At 39.7% G+C, this 18462-nt stretch overlaps 2 protein-coding genes and 6 pseudogenes across 2 annotated transcripts, besides 6 other annotated features; 1 reads left to right on the top strand and 7 right to left on the bottom strand.

The window, feature by feature from the left end:
- Positions 1–249: 249 nt before the first annotated feature.
- On the bottom strand, positions 250–1770 carry Tb09.142.0230 (variant surface glycoprotein; the record flags this gene model as incomplete). The annotated part of the gene is made up of 1 exon (XM_798285.1): positions 250–1770. One exon carries the CDS (start codon positions 1768–1770, stop codon positions 250–252), a length of 1521 nt encoding a protein of 506 aa, XP_803378.1.
- Positions 1771–2324: 554 nt separating this feature from the next.
- On the bottom strand, positions 2325–3329 carry Tb09.142.0220 (annotated as a pseudogene).
- An 850-nt stretch (positions 3330–4179) lies between these two features.
- Positions 4180–4243: a microsatellite.
- A 228-nt stretch (positions 4244–4471) lies between these two features.
- On the bottom strand, positions 4472–5017 carry Tb09.142.0210 (annotated as a pseudogene).
- Positions 5018–5542: 525 nt separating this feature from the next.
- Positions 5543–5681: a sequence feature (T-rich).
- A 205-nt stretch (positions 5682–5886) lies between these two features.
- Positions 5887–7325, bottom strand: Tb09.142.0200 (annotated as a pseudogene).
- Positions 7326–8746: 1421 nt separating this feature from the next.
- On the top strand, positions 8747–9016 carry Tb09.142.0190 (hypothetical protein, unlikely; the record flags this gene model as incomplete). The annotated part of the gene is made up of 1 exon (XM_798284.1): positions 8747–9016. The coding sequence occupies one exon, from the start codon at positions 8747–8749 to the stop codon at positions 9014–9016; it is 270 nt and encodes an 89-aa protein (XP_803377.1).
- Positions 8932–8994: a microsatellite.
- A 320-nt stretch (positions 9017–9336) lies between the features above and the next one.
- On the bottom strand, positions 9337–10989 carry Tb09.142.0180 (annotated as a pseudogene).
- A 1709-nt stretch (positions 10990–12698) lies between these two features.
- Positions 12699–12750: a microsatellite.
- A 173-nt stretch (positions 12751–12923) lies between these two features.
- Positions 12924–12944: a sequence feature (AT_rich).
- A 96-nt stretch (positions 12945–13040) lies between these two features.
- On the bottom strand, positions 13041–14740 carry Tb09.142.0170 (annotated as a pseudogene).
- Positions 14741–16827: 2087 nt separating this feature from the next.
- Positions 16828–16856: a sequence feature (AT_rich).
- An 11-nt stretch (positions 16857–16867) lies between these two features.
- Tb09.142.0160 lies at positions 16868–18437 on the bottom strand (annotated as a pseudogene).
- Positions 18438–18462: the final 25 nt, after the last annotated feature.

Here is an 18462-nt window from a genome sequence, read left to right as displayed (position 1 = left end):
AACAATAGTAAATATCCATTTAATAAAATCAAAAAATAACTGAATAAACAAATTAGAATATCACCCATTTTTATACCCTATTACACCTCTACTTTATTTCTATTTGAAACGTTTGTAAACATTTTTTATATTTTCAAAAAGAGACAATAATTTGCAAATTCTTGATAAAGAGTGTTAAAATATATTAAATTTTAGAAAGTAACATAAGTTTCACAAAAATAAACAAAAACCATTGTAAGTTTTAAAATGTTAAAACAGCAAGACCAAAAATGCAAAAACAATCAGGAAAAATTTTTTACGGAAAAGGAAAATGGAATCTTTGCATTCTTTTCCATCCCATTTGCAGCTATCTTTACATTCGCCCTCAGTTTTCTTGCCAGAGTAATTCTTACCTTCAGAGTTTGTTGCTCCTCCTTTAGCTTCTTTGTTTGCCTGCACAACTGGACTTTTTGGATCTTCTTCGCATTTGTTAGTTGTTTCGTTATATCTGCATCCCACATCGGGCTTGCACTCCGCTTTTTCAAGTTTTGAGCAATCTGCTGTTTTCTGAGCTTGGCTATTTTTGTCGTTTGTGGTGGCTAGTTTTGGGTTGCTATGGTGCTGCGTCGTTGGCGCTGTAAGTTTTTCTGCGTGTTTGGCGGCTGCTTTGACCAGCTGCTTGAGCGTTTCTATTTTTGTCTGCGCCTGCTTTTGGATGTCCTGGTTCTGCTGGCGCGTTCGCAATGATGTCTCTACAGTTTCAAGTTTGTCTATCCATGCGGCCTGCTTGAAGCTGGGTACTGAGTTCGACGCCTGGTCTGTGTACTTTATACAGGCACCATTGTTGCTGCCGTCGCAGCCGGCCATGTCGAACTTGCCGACATAAAGATCGTTGCCTTTGCTGAAGAAAGCCATCTTTGCTGCTGCTATTGCTGCTGCTATTCTGTCGGCTGTTACAGTTCCGCCGTCGGCTTTTGGGCAGATAGAGCGGATCTTCGGCCATAGTGGCGTCTGTGGCGGCCCGTCAGCTTGCCATTTTAGCGTTGCGTCTGCGTGCGGCCCGCACGGTGCTTTTCCCGACACCATGTCGTCCTTTACGGCACACAGACAAGCGACCATAGTCGAAATCGTTTGAATTGGGTTGCTGTTACTTTGTGCTGTACAGTGGTTTTCCCGGTTTTGTGTCCCTTGTAGCCCCATTTCTTCCTTTTTTGTGGCGTCGTAGCCGCCGTCATGGCCGTAGATTGCTGTTTTTATCAAAGCTTTGAGGTCTGAATCTGTTTTGTCGTCTTTTTCGCTTGTCTTTGTCGCTTGTTGTATGCCGAACGCCGCGTCAGCGTACTGTGCGATTGGTCCTTTCAAAGGAATTAGCTTTGACGCGTTTTCTTGAGTGTAACCGTATTTTGCGAGTACATCTTTGAATTTGGCGGTGTTATCTACATTGGCCTTGGCGGCAGTCCAGGCAGCAATTTGTTCTGGCGTGCCGGCTTGTTGCTTCTGCTGCTGCTCGGTTGCTGCTACTGGCGTTGCACCTGGCGGTGAGGCCTTGAATTGAGCTGCCCAGGCGGCGTCTGCTAGTGACATGTTTAGCGCTAGCAGGTCTTGTAGGCTGCCATCTAGATTGCTTTGTTCGGGGTGCAATGTTATGTCGCCGTCCGCTAGCTGAAGGGCGGGGCACAAGTACGCCAGCGTCGCTAAGTTGTCGCCATCTGCCGGTGCCGCTGCCCGTGCCTGCGGGGTCACTAATAGCAACAGCACCGCCAGGTGAGTAATTATTTGTCTGGCTTTCATTTTCTGTTATGTTAGTGAAAGGGTGTCTGGTGGTGGTGCTTGTATTTTAAGGTTTGTTGGCCGGCGATGAGGGTGAGGTCTCCAGCCCTTTGAAAGCGGTTTAAAGTTTTTGACAGTTGCTCTGTATGTATTTACTTGTTTTTTTTCTTAAAGTAAGTCCCAGCCCTTTGGCGAAAGATTGTTTTATAGACAACTACACCTCGCTGAACTGTTATTTTGCCGCCGAATGTTTTTCGTATCGCTAAGCATTGGTTGGTGTTGCGCTGTCGTGCTTAGCCGTAGGTTCAGTTCTAGCTGACTTCTATTTTCTAGCCAGTGCTTGCTGTTTTCGCAATTGAATCCCAAAGGCGAAAGTCGTCAAAACCGAGAACTTTTCTGATGTCATTGCTTTTGTAGTTTTCTGTAGTGAAGCCAGCCTAATCTTCTGTCGGTGCCCGCGTTTCCGTTTTTAACATAGTCTGGATAAAAGTAGGTATTGTATTTTAATAAAAAAATATCCTTGAGAGTCTGTGCACCTGCAAGCCCTGAGCTGACTCAGAATTTTAATTTTACTGTTTTTGAGCTTTAAAAATATTCCTTGCTTTAAACACTTCACAACAAATCTCCACAAATTCTAAATAACATTTCTCGCTATCGATCTTGTATGTTTGAAGTTCCCCCAAATCTCTTGTACTAAATTTCCTTCCTTCCAATTCTTTACATCAACAGATATTTTTCACAATCAACTTCGCCTCATTCTTCCATGCAATCAATGGAGGATAAAAGTGGAATGAATAAAGCTTCTCCAATTTTTTGACCATATTGAATAGAAAAAAATCTCGCTTCATCATATAACCCAATCATTCCACTTCTCAAAACAAATCTCTGTCCTACAGTTTCTTCCTCACTTGCACTCCATATTAGCAATGGTTTGTAAATACTCTGCTCTGACCACCACTCCCCACTTCCCTTTAATAATTCTCCAAATGCATATTCAAATTTCTTAAATGCCCAAACTCTTGCTATCAAACCACCGCCACTAAGATAAGCTTTTTCTACTAAGAGGTGATTTTAGTAAATAAAGTAATTTATTATCCTCTTCTTTTCTGTAACCAACATTAAAAAACTAATAACAATCTCTCCACATGCTCTTTGTAAATATCCTATTCACCAACCCTATCTTCATTTTCTGCAGTATTTTGTATCAAATATTCCACAGCATTCTCATATTTATTTCCATCACTAACAATAGCATCAGGCCCATCCAAATGAATAACATTGTCCTCATCACTTGCATTATGCCTTTATCAATATTGTACAACCTATCCAGATCTTTTAATATGGTTATACAAACCTTCTGTCGCAATTGTAATTATGTCAACATTACTTAGTTTGTCACTCAATATGAGCCTACACCATTCTTGAGTTGCATTATTTGAACGACAATCACAAAGACTCTGGGCTTCCCATGTTGACCCTATTCTATATTTTCCTGTTTTTCCGGAAATGTTTTTGCACTGTGAAACACTTTATGTAATATAAATGGTAATAGTAAATTTTCCAAAACACCAAATTTAATGACTTAATTTACTTAAAAAATTTGAGAATGTTATAAGAAAATCATAACAAATAAAAGAAAAAAATATGTTGAGTCACTACTGGTTTTACATAACAATACATTAATATTGTTATTATTTCGTTGTTAAATGACGTATTATCAGTGTCTGAAACACCTCTTTAATCATACATCTCTAACTTTTTGTTTTAGTATCAGTTTTAGTATAATCTGGTTCAGTAGATGCTAGAGGAATTCCACTGCTGTTTAACAATCTTCAAATTTACCTCTATGCATAGTTATATGAATGGAAGTAGCTAGTTGTACTGATTATTTTAAATGTTCTATGAATATTACCAGTTTCCTGTAATAATTAATCAACCACCCTGTTTTGTCATGAAAGTCCCATCATCGTGTCTTTTAAACTAATGTTACTATTGCTGTTATCACAATTTGTGTTGCTAAATCTGTAGATCTTCAGTGACATGTTGGCCACAATCTTCTCCTACTAATACTGATACATCACAAATTTCTGTGGTGTGTGCGCGGCAGCTTATGGGGTGACCATAGTTGGTCATTGCGCTCTATTTTGTCTCTTTCATATTGTTCCCCGATAATCTTCTTGTGTATAAAGACGAACATTGTTTTGTATTTATTGTAAGCTACTTATCTTTCATTTTCATTTTTTAAAAAAATTATTCTCCATTATCTTTCATAATGTTCCTCTTGTTCTCTTTCTCTCCCAAGCACTCACTCTCACACTACTTTTCCCACTTACTTCATTAAACCCTTGCTATCGCTTCAAGTGCTATTATTTGGAGCATTCAATTTGTGTTCATCACTTATATTATTATCATACACTCACAGCACACACAATTATGATTATTATGATTATGATTACTTTAATCATAATTACTGCTCTTAGTATATTATTAGTATATGCACACTAACAACTTACTCTTATCTTTCACCTTACTATCACTATTATAACCCTAACTAACGTTCATAAAACAAGAAAAATAAAGCAAATTACACTATAAATCTTTTAATATTCTTATAAAATTAGTACGATACAACCATGGACAATTTGAAACCATAATTTTATAATTTTGTGTTTTTAAAATTTGCACATTATCATCAGGAGGTGTTGAAATATATCAAATTCTCTCAAAATAACAAATTTAAAAATTCAAAATCCTTGAATAGTACCAAGCTCACAAAAGAAGCAGCCATCAGAGCAAAATTCTTACTGAAGAGAAAAAATAAATCTTTGCACTTATCCTCAATACATCCAGATACTGCTTTCTGACCCGGTTTTACATCCTTGTTTTCCGCTTCACAGGCTCGCTGTGTTTGGTGTTTATTGCAGTCTACTCCGGTACTTGTCTTTCCTGTTCCTGTTGATGTGTTTTCTTTTCCTGGTTTTGTCTTGTATTCTTTGTTAGTTTCATCATAGTAATAGTCAATGGCCGCACACCCTTCTGCTGTTTTGTTTGCTGGAGTTTTGCATTTATTCTTTTCCTCTACTTCTGTGTTTCTTAGTTGGTTTTTGCAGTGGATTTATGCCAGTAGGGATTATGGGTCCTGCATTAAAATCCTTGACTGGCGCTGCCGGATCTGTTGGGGAATGGCGACGTACCTGCATTGCCCTGCTGACGCTGGAGTTAACCGCTTGCCGCTTCCGCTTGCTTTGGCTAGGTTGCTGTGCCGCGCCACGACCGGTACAGACTGTTATTTCGGCTGGCTTTATCTTCCGAACTCCATATTGTTCCACTTCCAAATATTAAGTTTTGTTTGTTAGCGTCTCTTGAAAAGCAAGTCGTTTCGCGCAGCCAAAGTCCTCATTGAAGCGTAAAAAGAAAAGCGGCGCGCAGCGCTATAGGCCAAGCCCCAACGTTTTTTTTAAATTTTAAAGGCCGCGCGAAGCGCAAAACGCAGAGCTGAAATTCACAAAAGCAAAAAGAAAGTAACAAATCTTGCGGCGCTGCAGGTGAAAAATATGAATAAAAGTTGTCTTCTGGTAGAAAAATGATTAGGATTGACGTAAAAAAGCCGCTGCATCACTTACAATTAAAAAATGGCGAATTAAAACACAAAACCCTAATTTTAAAAAAAGAGAATTAAAAAATACCCCCAAAACTTAAAAACCCTAACCCTAACCATAACCATAATAAACCGAATTTCTTCTTTCCTTCTTTTTTATTTTAATTTGAACTCCACTTTAAACAAACTTTCAGAAAAAACACAAAAAAACTAAAAAATAACAATAAATTTATAACCGTAAAAATTAAAAAAATTCAAATAATAATCAAGCTAAAAAATTTGGAAAAATGAAAAAAAACTAAAAAAAATTAAACTAATAGCTCGAATACAAATATTCAAAAATCGATAAAATATCAAAAATCTTAAAAAAACACCTAAAAAATTTAAACCTAAAAATATTTAAAAAAAGAGCTGGAAAAAAAAGAGAAATTTCAGTCAAAAAAATACACCTACAGGCAGACAAAAAAATTAATTATTTTTCAGGTAATTTAGGTGTTAAAATATATGAAACAGCAAAATTCTTTTAAAAAAGAGGGTAATTAAAACAGCAAGGCCAAAGAAGCAGAAACCATCAGAGTGAATTTCTTGTTTGCTAGAATAGAGGAATATTTGCAAGCTTATTTTCCAGTTTGCAATTCTGTCCTTTTGTGTAGGCATCTTCCGTTGAATGGCTGGTGCAATTTGCAGTTGCAGCTTTATTATCCCCGCCTTTCTTATCTTCTGGTTTGGCTGTCTCTTGTGCTGCTTCCCCCTCAACTGGCGCCTCTGGACTTTTCTTTTTTTTGGCGGTCATTTCACCTAGCCGCCTGCTCAGGGCTTCAGTTAGCAACGCCATCGATATACTTGGCTTGATGTCGACGTCGATTCTTTGCTTGTTTTTGGTGACAGCTGCTTTAGTCTGCTCGACAGCTTGCCAGAACTTGGTTTTGAAGTCTCCTTCTTTTCCATAAGCTGTATCCAATGCTTCCTGCAGTTTCTGAGCATCGGTTGGTTCACTCTGTTCGTTATCTGGGTTCGCGAGGAAGGTTCGAATGGCTTGCCGCCTAAATGCTTGTTTACTGGCCATGGAATTGAAATCCTGTAGACCTACTGCGCATGCTGTCGGCGTTATGGATGATTTCAGAAGGTTTAGAGCTCGGCTGCTTTGTTCTTTTGTTCCTTTAGTTATGTTTACCTCTTTAGAAAATACGACATCATCACCTCCGTTAGGTGAGCTCCACCCAGTGACGCCTTTGGTTGTGTCTGCGCTGATGGCTTCGTGAAACGCAAACTCAATGTAGTCTCCACCTGTTTGAGGGGTCTCACCTTGGCAGTTCGTGCCCGACGCTGATGTTGTTTGGCAGGTTACAGTGATATGGTCGTGCTTTGCGAATTCCTTTACATTATTTTTGTCATCGTTTTGGTCAGGGTCGAATGCGGTTTCGGCTTTGTCCTCGGCGGTTTGACAAGCCAAAGGTTGCTCTGTCGTGACTGGTGTCTGTTCAAAGCTTGATTGCGTAAACCGTCCGTGGCCGGAGTTTGCTGAGATCTTCAGTCTGTGTTTAACGCTTAGGCGTTTTGCGAGGGTCCTCAGTTTCGCCGAGGCGTTGTGGAACAGTTTCAGGCCTTCAGTTAGTGGCTGCTTCCCGGTTCACACCTCTTGCTCACATTCTTCTATTGTTTGCCCCGCCGCTGCAAGTACTACCCGCACCTTTCTCGCTAGCTCTATGTTGTCACTTAGTGCTGAAATCAGTAGGCGGGTATAGTCAGCCACTTGTTCTTTGTGGCCGTTTATATTGCTGCTTAGCTTCTGCGAGTAATGAGCTACTGCTTCCTCCAGCCGTGTGGCGCAGGAGCACGGCGTTGAACACACTTTGTATTCTGCTTTCGCTTCTAGGATAGCTAGACTTAAGAGCGACGCGGCTGTCGCCCACTGAATATTTTTTACTTTAATTGCTTTTGAAATTGGTTCCAGTTTTCTCTTCGTCGTTAAGATCATACTGTCCTATGTTTGTGCTTCCTGCTGTGAGCAAAAGATGTAGAGGAACAGAAGTAATTTATTGCTTTTCCCATTCTGAAACTTCTGGTGTGGCCGCCTGTGGCGTATAATGACGTATATTTAGCGTCGCTGCGCCGGATTGTGCTTATACTGGCCACTGTGTTGGTTCGGTAGGGGAAGCCTTACCAGCTTCGTATCTGCCGCCACCGGTGGCGAACGGAAAGCAAGCGCTGACAGAGAATTTAGGCACTGTTTTTGTTGCACTAAGGTTGGACCGAGTGCGGTGTGGCATTAGTTAAACCGCAACTTCTATTTTTTAATTTGTTAGGATACTTGGACTTACCTTTCTCCTTTCTTCTATTTTTTCCATTTTCTACTACCAGAAAAACAAAATAAACAAATCGACAACCTCTTAGCGTTACTTTGTAACACTGTGTGCTGCCATCGGGTTACAAAACTACTGCAGCCACCAGCTCCTCTGTCGCATCAAGCCACTTTTGTGTAGAATATGGCCTTCTTTTGAACCTCTCTGGTACGTTGAGCCTTCCGGTCATATCTCTCGCTTCAATTGCGTTTCCTAGTGGCGCTGCTAATTCAGGTTCATATTTTATATGTTTTATTCTTTGCTTTGTACATGTATAATCTGAGCATTAAGAAGGAGGTATTAGTGTTGCTTCTTTTAAAATACTTCTTTCAGTTGAGCAAATTGTATATGGCCTGTGATGGTACGTGTCGACTTCTTTTAAACATTTTTACACACAATGGTGTCAAGGGGGTGAAGTAGCATTTCAAATGACTGTTATTTACTATTGTTTTCTACAAAATAGATTGAAATTTTCTACTCATCAGTCACCCCGTCTTATATATACTACATATGCCACTTATACACCCTTTTCACACATTTACATGATCTATTCTAGAAATAAAATGAAAATCTAGAGTTTATCAAATAACAACTCCAACTCTTCTGGATATTAACCATGATGCCCACTTCTTCTATATTATATGCCGCATAACACTGTTATCTTTTCTTTAACTTTGTTCCTTTAATGTGCCTTTCCGCTTTCTGGTAGGTTGTAAACGTGCTGGTCAATTCGTCACTTTTTTCACGCTTTGTGGCAATCATTAGTTTCTGGTAGTGAGGCTTCTATATCAGCTACGTTAATTAGGCAGATAGTTACACTTTTCGTGTCATTAGTTATTATTTATAAACATAATTGTCAATATTAGTTTGCTGTTTTTCCATGATGTTTCTTTGAGTGGAAATAATGCATACTTCAAATTGTTATCAAGAGAACATTAGTAGTAGTGCTTTAGATGATTTACATATGTAGCGCCTGGCCCAGATAAATGTAACTACAGAATTAAAACAATACGCTGGGCATTTTATCCCCATTATTTTCCCACTTCCAATCATCTTTATGTGTATTATGATGCCCACTGTCGTGATTGTGCTTTACCTTCGACAATTATACCATATTCTCTCTCACTTACGCCCCCTATTCAAAACTTTTATTGTTTCGAGTGCCTCTCTTCCCTCCGTTTATTCTGTGTCTGCTACAACTCTCATTATAATATTCGTATATACACACTCACACCACACTTCTATTATTATTATTATCATGATTATTATTATTATTACTATTACTATTATTATTATTATTACTATAATATTAGTATATGCATACTAACAGCACTTTTTCCAAAAATAATAGTTATTATTATCCTAACTATTTTCCACAAAATAAGCAAAATAAAACAAATTACAATTTTTCAGAATGTAACTCACTTTGAATACCCTATCATCTTTCTGTTGTAAATCCATATGTCACTTTTACACGCATTTTACTATATTTTTCTTTTAGGAAAATTTCGGTAATTTATTAAATTCATCAAAAAGTGTTAAAATATATTTAATCTTTAAAACGTTTCAGCAAATTGTCCCAAAATGACAGATTTTAGGAAAGTCATAAAATTCTATAAACTGAAAAAAATTATTAGAACTATAGAATCATAATATGAAACAAAAATTCACAAAATCAACAGACATTAGAGCAAATTTCTTGTTGAAGAAAAAACTGGAAGTGCGGTATTTAAAACCTTTACCACCTCTGCCGGCATCCTCTCCTATCCAACCACAAAATTTGTTTTTTCATGCTTGTTTGTGACCGTCAGACATCTCATATACCTTCTTTGTCTTCAAATCAGCACATGTCTTGTCATACTTATTTTTCCCATCTGACCCTCCTATTTCTGTTGTGCTTTCTGCTTATGCTTTAGCTTTTCATTTATTTGAGGTAGCATTAAAGACACAGTTAGTCTGGAGATTCTTCTTTTTTTGCTGCTGGAGACTTGCATTTTGCCTGATGTACAGCTTCCAGTTGTTTTTCTGCCAGTTTTTGGTTGGTGGCGTCTTTTAGCGCGGCTATAGCTTGAGCTTACTTATACGCTACCAGCGTGTTCTGTGTGGCCTGTCAAACCACCTTTTTTAGATCTTCTATTGCGCGGTCTCTCTGTTCGTGGTTAGAAATGTCAGCGATCGCAGCCTTAAGTGTTTGTAGCCAAGTTATGCCCATGCCGGTTCTTCCAATTGGTATTTGTAGTTTATGTATCCGTCCTTGTTGGCAGTGCTGCAGGTGTTTGCGCCTCCTGCGTCGTATTGGTAGACTAGTTTGTTGTTTGCGGCCGCTGTCGGTTTGTCTGATTGACTTCTGACTACGGTTCTTAGGAGCGTCGCTGTGAAAACCGGGCTTCCTGTATCTGTTTTGGTCTTTATGTTGTTGCCGTCAATGGTGAGTGCTTGCAGAGCTATTTCTGCTGCTTTGACGCCCTTTAGTTTGTCTGTGATGCTCGCTTGTGTTGGCAGTATGCCACCGGCCACCGTTGCCGCTGCTGTGTACTCGTCCGCGCCGGCTTTGTCCCGCTCGAATTTAGTTGCTTGCAGTGTCCCTAGTGAGCCCTCTAGAATCATCATGTTTGTTGTCCCGCCTGCGGTTGCATCATCGCATGTTGTTGGCGCTGTAAAGCTGCCTCCTTTTCCGCATAGTCGTGGTCCTGCTGTAGTGGTGTCATCGTCCGCTTTCGGTTTGTAGTGGTAAACTGTTATTACCGTTCCGTTTGTGCTGGAAGGAGGGTTGCTGTTGTCAGTGCGCGTTGAGTGTTTGGCTTGGATACATTCGGGGCTGCTGGTTGCGTCTGCTGTCGCTCTGATCGGAAAGCCGTTTAGTGGTGGCCAACTTCCGAGCGTGGTTGCGTCGGCTTTTTGCGGTATCTTCAGCGAAGCCGTGTCTTGCACTAGTTCTTGCATCCCTGCAATTTCGGCTAGTTTCGTCGCCGCTGTTATTGCTTCCGCCAGTTGGTTTGTGATTTGCTGAGCGTTGTTCTGAGACTTTGCTATGGCTGCTGCTAGCACTGGTGTCAGAATCGTTTCACCTTTGGCTGTCTGTACCGCTGCTGCCAACGTTAACTTTGCCAAATCTTTGTCGGTTGTTCGCTGCGCTTGTGATAGTTGCACTATTTTGCCTTTGATCGCACCGTACAATGTTCTGAAGTCGGAAGCCGCATGGCACGCGTTTTCTACTTTCTGAGCCGTGTTGTGCCATGATTCGCTCTGTCTCAAAGTGCTTAGAAGAAGAAGGATTGACCATGCTTTATAAACCGACATTTGAGACGCTTGCTTTTTGACATCAAAGGTTTAAAAGGTGTTGTGTTAAAAAGCTGATAAATAGAGGAAGTGAGTGATGCTGTATTTTCGCCAGCGTCATGTGCATCAGGAACGCCGACGGCGTGCATGTCAGTCTATCTTGGTTTGGGTCGTGTGCCGTCGCGTCATACCTTATGTCGTACAAGTAGATTCAAGTGGTTTAAGTTTTTGCCCAGCTTGCTCCTGTGTTTTATGCAGCTGCTTCGATAAAACAGCAGCTGTTGTTTTGGTTGCTTTATATCTATCTGAAAAAATATAACATATCAAATGTTCTAATTAAAAAAATAAACAAGGGATTAGGTATACAAATGAAGTATAATTCCAAAAGGCAATAGACGTTCTCAAATATATAAATTATCACTGTAATTGGTTATTTACTTAATATGTTAAGCTTTTGAAAAATTAAGTTTCGCCATCCAACCACCTGATCACCATTAAATAATATTTTTCTTTTGAAAGTGTTGCGTTTTTAATTCCAATTTTTGTCTATCTGTACCTTTCCTGATTCCCATCTCTGTATCGAATTAAGACACGAAAATCTTGAAAACACAGTATGCGTCAGCAGGTCTAAGACATTTAAAATTTATGCTTTGCATTGGGTGTTTCCTGGCGATAGCCGCAATGTCTTACTATTTCTTACACTAACAAAGTAGTGTTTCTGCTTGTCATGAACCTCAGTGTTCCGTTATCACTCGTTTATATCCTGGTATATTCTACACCAGTTGGTCTGTTGGTTTGGCCAGCGGGTTATCGCTGACTGTCTATGTTTCGGCTGAGGTCTTTTGAGTTAGCACGGCAACCTCAGAGCTGCAATAACTCTTAGTTGAATTTTACGGTCATTTAATGCATTTAATATCACATCTCTGTATAAGTATAAAATTTGTAGAGCCTCGCTCCTGATATTTTCTTTATAAAATTCCATTAATGTTCATTTGTGTGCTATTTTAAACAGTTTCCGCATTTTCATGTTCTTGCGATCCACAGTGACCCATTATTACTTATAGTTTTAAAAATTTTCTGCAGAAGGCATTATAGCGCTTCCTACAAATGTTATGGCGTATTACTACATTTTGTGAAAAGATATTAACATTACTTTGCACTTAGCCAATTCCTTCCGCCTGCATTTTTTATTTTCTTTGTTATGTATTCTTACAGCCGGATATAATAATCTGTCATCACATTAAATAAAAGCCTCAACCAATGCTGCGCTTGTTTTTATACATTTCTTTGTAACATACGGTGCATCATCAGTGATATCTATCATACTTTCTTCTTTACTATGCTTTCTCACACACCGTTACGTCACTCTGCATTAGTCCTTCTCTGTCTAATACTGCTTTTCCGTATAACGGAGCGAGTGCACATCGGTTTTACACTATACATTGTCTTTCCTCACTGTAAAATTAGTTTTCTTGTGTATGATGATGACCATCACTATATATGTGTTTGAAACTGTGCATATTCTACTTTCTTATCATTATATTACTTCATTTATTTCAATAAAACACTTCATAATCTCTCTCACTTCCTCTCATGATAACCCTCATACCAACTTATTTACTCCCATTACACCTTTGGAATTGTTTTAAGTAATTTTATTTTGGCCGTGCATTTAGTTTTCACCATCACCTTATTATAATATTCGTATACACACACTTACAACACTATCCTATTATTATCATTATTATTATTATCATTATTATTACTGCTCTTATTATAATTTTAATATATATACACACTCACAACTCTCTCCTATTATTATTATTATCATGAAGATAACCGTAACTAATTTCCTTATAATAAGCAGAATAAACCAAATTAAAATAGTACTTATTCCATACTGTTTCATCCAACGACTCTGCGCGAATAGTCCACTATCATGCACATTTTAAACCATTTTATATTTTATATTTTTTCACTGTTTTGCACATTTTTATCGAAAAATGTTAAAATATATCAAAGTTTACAAATACAGAAATATTCATAAAATTCATAAAACTTGTCTGAAATCCTTAGAATGCCAGAATTCTAAATTCTACAAAACTCACAAAGCCAGTAGCAATGAATGTAAATTTCTTTTTTACGAAAAAACTTCCACTTTGGAATTTATCGGTCTACCTTTCATCTTTACCATCTTTTCCCTTCCTCCACGCAAATTTTGTTTGTTTTTTGTTTTGTAATTATGACAAGCAGCTTCATCTTTGTGCACCGCACATCCAGTTGTAGCTGCTTTTGCTCCTGCTGTGTTTTCTGTTCCTGCTTTAGATTTGCATTCCTTTGTGGTGTTATCATAGTCGCAGTTGTTATTTGTACAATCCGTTTCGTTTTTGTCGAATTTAGCGCATTTATTCTGTTTCTCTACTGATGGTTGGTTAGACGTTGCTGTCAGCAAGGTTTCTGCTGTAAGAGTTAATAAACTTTTCATCAAGAGCAGGCTTCCCATCTGAGTTTCCAGTCCTTCTGCGACTCCCACGAGCGAGATGACCGCACTTTCTTCTTTTTCCGCTGTCTGTAGCTGGTTTATACCGCTGTGTACTAGCTTGAGCCATGGTATGTCTGATCCTGGCTTCATAAGTCCGCTGTAGTCTATGCATATCCCCTTCGCCGCCGTCTCATTTGGCGATGCGTGGTTGGCGTCGCAAGCTGGTGCTGCGCCGCCGGGGAAGAATCGGCCATAGAAAAATGCCTTCGTTCCGGGTGTGTGTGCGTCTGTGGCAGCAGCTGCAGCTTTTACGTGGTTGGTTCCCATGCTTGCTTTGACTGCTGCTACGCCGGTTGCGAGAAGCTGTGGTAGCTGTTGTATTGAGTGCGCCTGCTGGTTCCCTTTGCATTCAACTACCAGCTTTCCGAAGATTTCTTCAGCATCCGCTGGTTGACGGCCCGTGTTGTACGTTGCTTGGCTTGGCGTGAAAGAGCTGCTGCAGGTGTCGTGAGTGCTTGCCTGATGTTTTAAGCAGAGGCAGAGCATATCCGTGGCCAGTGCCATACCCGCTTTGTTAGCAGTCGTGCCTGCTGTCTTGCGGACCGCGTTTCTGTCTCCGGCGTTGTGCCAGGGAAAATTTGCGGGTGTTATAGTTGGAAGAGGCGCTGCCGGTTTTATCTGACCTTCAATGGGCGTTATTGCCGCATCGCCATACACTGCTTTGGATAGATCTATTCGAGTGCTGCTGATTAGCTTGACCGCCCTCTCTGTCATTTGCTTGATTTTATCTGTTAAGCCTATGAGTTTGACATACAATGTTGATATCGACGCTCTTAGCGCATCTCTTTGCTGTTTGTTTAGTGGTGTGCCGTATTTTTTTCGAAACGCCGCTGAATCCCCGCTGGCTGTTGTTATTTTTTCGCAGTTGGTCCTGAGTTTAGTGATATCGTCGTCTGTTTTGTCTGTAAAGTAGCCTTTCACTGCCGCGTCGACGTCAATAGCGGCTTTGTTCTTGTACTTTGTTTTGTCTACCAAGACAGTGCTTATTCCTTCCTCAGCGACGCTTATGTTTATTTTCTGAGCCCTCGCCATAATGTTTTGCACTGCGGCTAGTGGGCTTGTTTTTGTGCCCTCGCCAGCTCCTTGTGTTAGTGTGATCGGAGCTATTGGTTTCGTCATAAGCTGTTAAAGATGACAAAGTTGCCCAAACTCAGCTTGGTTCTCACTTGCTGCCTGGACGCCGGTTGTTAAAACGATTATTGCTAAGAAAAAGCCGATTTGCATAGCCATCGCTGCAGCGGCTTTTGTGGTGGTCACTACTTCTATGCGCCTCTGGCCTATTACAGGGGTTACTCTTATATTTTCTTTCTGGAGGAAATCAGGAATGAAAACCGATACATTATCATTGGTTTGGTTCATGAATTGAATCTTATGGAAGACGCAGCTGCGCTTGTTACTGCGTTTCGCTCATTTTTATAGGGCCGTTGGAAGGTATGGGTGGCGTTGTCGCGCCTTTGTTCCACGGCGTGACTATTATCTGAGGAATCTCGTACTCACGCTCTGAAGATGTTAAGTTTTCGTTGCTTTTTATAAAGGGACTTGCAAGGTTTTGTTGGTGCTGTTGGCCGCGCTAACTGTTTCTATGTATATATCCTGTGTCTGAGCACATCCTATGCTTTTATCTGTTTCGACCTGTTTTTTCTAGTGTTATACATTGCTGAGGTGGTACTGGTATTAGATGCCTGATAATAAGGTGCGGTCGTAGTTAGGGTTCTTTAATTATCCAGAATGTGGTTAAACTTAGTGTTTTTTCCTCAGAATCTGTGCTACTTCTCCGTCTAATGTCGACAGCTTATTGGTTATAGCGGCAGGAAGTTGTGCAGGTAAATTAGCTTCTGAAAAAAATGTCTCTTAGTCCGTCCGATTAGTTATGCTTGATTGTTTCGTCGCTTTTGTTTTAGACTCCAAGCTCCTAAATCTTTTAGTTCAACTAACTACCCCTAAATGCTATCTACCTGCTTCTGTTATTTCCTTTTTTTTATTAATTGCTCTCTTTAAGCATGCTGAAACAGAAAGTCGTGTCGAGTAAAAACGATTATGGTGAATGGCTTCTCTTTAATTGCTTTTGACTGTTAGGTCGGAACAGCTTACTTCTGTCTAATAATTTTGCCAATTTACCGTCGACTGATGGACTGTAAGGCTGATTATTTCTACACTATTTTCAGTGCAATAACAGTTTATCTCTGATTCTATTTTGTCTGATCTGGCCACTATTCCACTTTTCTCCTGTGATGCTAGATTTATCAGTGGGTTTATAACTCTCCACAACATTTTGTACAATAATCAGCTTTTTTTGGGTCTTATTAGTCTTTTGAGTTATTTTTGTATCAGCAAAACCTAACATGTAAATTGTGCGCTCTTTGAATGCTGTTATTTTCTGAAATGCACACAAATACGAAATTGAAGAAGTATCAGTGCTGATTATCTCTACTTCACAGAGTTATTTTGTATATTACTCATGTTATATTTTATGTAGCTTCCGTGTTTTTATGTTACTTTTGATATCCACAGTAATTTAATAGCGGTCATAGTTCTAAAATCCTCGTATAGATATGATAATATTGGTGTCCATAAATGTTATATCTTATAACTATATATGAGGAGACTTCATAATAACCTCACAGTTACAAAATGCCTTGTTGCTCATGCTTCTCCTTCTGCTTATTATTCTTCATAACTGGACACTATGTTTAGCAATCCATAAAAAATTGCAGTTGTCACTAAAATTATCTTTGAGGTAGTTTCTATCTATTTTTGATCAAAATACAGGCACAATATATACTATATCATCTCCTTTTCTGCTACTCTACAGCTTATTCAGTTCCTTGACTCTTTATCTTCTTTCCCTCTGTTTTCTCTAATATAGCAGTTTCTGCAGATAACATAGTGGCTTCATTTGGCGTGTACAGTCGACTCTGTCTCTTCCACATTGTCCACTCCATCATCTCTGTGTATATAATAATGTACCTCGTTATATTCGTGTATGAAACTACTCGTATTATATCTCCCTTTCTCTCTCTTCAAATGAACCCTTTCCATTGAATTAAATCATCCAATTTTTATCATGCATTTAGTCTGTTCCACCACTGCTTTTATTATAATATTAGTATATACACACTCACAATACTCTTCTATCATTGTTATTATTATTATTATATCACTCCTATACGACTGACTAATATTGATAAGATAAGTAGAATTAAAATAGCACTCATTTTTCATACCCTACCAATTTATTATTAACACTCAGAGGTGATATTTACATCAATATTTTATATTTTGGGTTTTGGGAGTTTCAACATTTTCATCAAAAAGAGTTAAAATTTTATAAATTTTAGAAAAAAATGCCTCAAATTCTACCAAACTCAGAAAATTAGCAGAAAGAAGAGCCAATTTTTTATTTACAAGAAAACTTAAATCTTTGCAAGCATTATTCTCTCATTTTCAGCAAGTTGCCTTCTCGCATTCTCCTTGTTCTTTGCCTGCGCACTTTGAGTCAGTTTTACCATCTTTCCCTTCCTTCTTGTCTTTGGTCACACTCTCTTTTAGAAAGCACTTTGGGTCTTTTTTCTCATCAAAGTCGCATTGTTCATCTGATTTACAGGCCTTTTCGGTGGCGTGGGTTTTGCATTTGTCGTCTGACAATGACTTATCTGCTGCAGCTGGTGCTGCTGAGTCGAGTTTCTTAGACCATTGAACAGTGTAAAACATAAGCACTCTTGCTAATGTTTTGTCGTCCGTGATATCTTTGATTGTGCCACTTGAGTCCGTGCCAAGGGCGGCCCCTGCTAGTGGCGTGTTATCCACTTTCTGCCAAAACTTCGTCCTCATCTCGTTGGCGTTTTCTCCGTAAATTTTTTTTATTTCGTTCTTCGCTTTTTCGCCATCTGTGCTGTCATCGTATGTGCCGATTTTTTTGTTGGTTGCCAGCGTGTAGGATTCGCGGAAACTTGGCGTATTTGTAAACGTTTCGGGGTTGAACACGTCTATTTTTGATGACAGTGCTGCTAGTGCGGTGCTCCAGTCGGTAATCGCCTGTGGCTGCGTGCTGCGCTTTGATGGTCGCCGTTGTTCACTTCTCTGGTGTTATAGAGGTGTCAACGAATTTACCACTGGGTAGTTTGGACGCTATGATTTCTGTCGCCGTGTAAATTTTGCCGCCGACTATCCCTGCGTTGGTGCCTGCCGGGGTCTGGCCCGTTACCGCTGCGTTTGAGCCTACGCAGGTTGAGCCTGATCTTTTGCACATCAGCGGTGCTCTGGCTGCGCCTCCTTTGGGTACGGCTTTCAGTTCAAACAGTTTTAACTTTGTGAACTTTTCTTGTGTCAGCCATGTCGGTGTCGCAGCCCTCTCGTTTTCCTGTAAGTCAGCACAGTTCGTCAGCCGTTGTTGAGGTTCGTCGACTTCGATGTTTTGTGCGGCGCCGGCTTGCTGGATGTCCCCGGCTCCAGTGTCAGTGTCTTTCACCTTTGCTTGTTGGAATCTTGCGTACTGCAATTGTTCCTCTGCTAATTCTGTTAGTAAACTTACAGATGTGTTGGTTGCCTCTTCGAGTTTAGCTAGTTCTGATGTCAGTTTGGAGTACTGCTGTTCAAGTGAGTGGAGGACGGCTGCGGCTGGGCCTGCTATTGCTGCTGTTGGTTCTACTAAGAGCACCGCCAAAAGTTTGCGTTTTGCCGTGGGGTACGCAGCGACAAGCGATTTTTTGTTTCTTTGTTGGTCAGCCACGTGCTGCTTGATGTGTTGTAGTGTCCTGGCGGCTTTGCATGCGTTTGTTGCCACGGTCTCTTGTTTAGTGTGGTCGCCTTGAGCCGCTGTTTGGTGTGCTAAAAGGTTAACAAATAGCAATACAATGCGCCTCATATGGTCAAATTTGGTTGTTGTATGACTATTTTTTGTTGAAAAAACATTGCAGGCAAGTTTCATTGACGTGGCAGTTTTTGTGGGGTTT

The sequence above is a fragment of the Trypanosoma brucei genome, chromosome 9, assembly GCF_000002445.2.
Source record: "Trypanosoma brucei brucei TREU927 chromosome 9, whole genome shotgun sequence".
Lineage (NCBI taxonomy): Eukaryota > Euglenozoa > Kinetoplastea > Trypanosomatida > Trypanosomatidae > Trypanosoma > Trypanosoma brucei.
The sequence above is the reverse complement of the archived record's forward strand: the minus strand, read 5'-3'. Positions and strand labels throughout refer to the sequence as shown.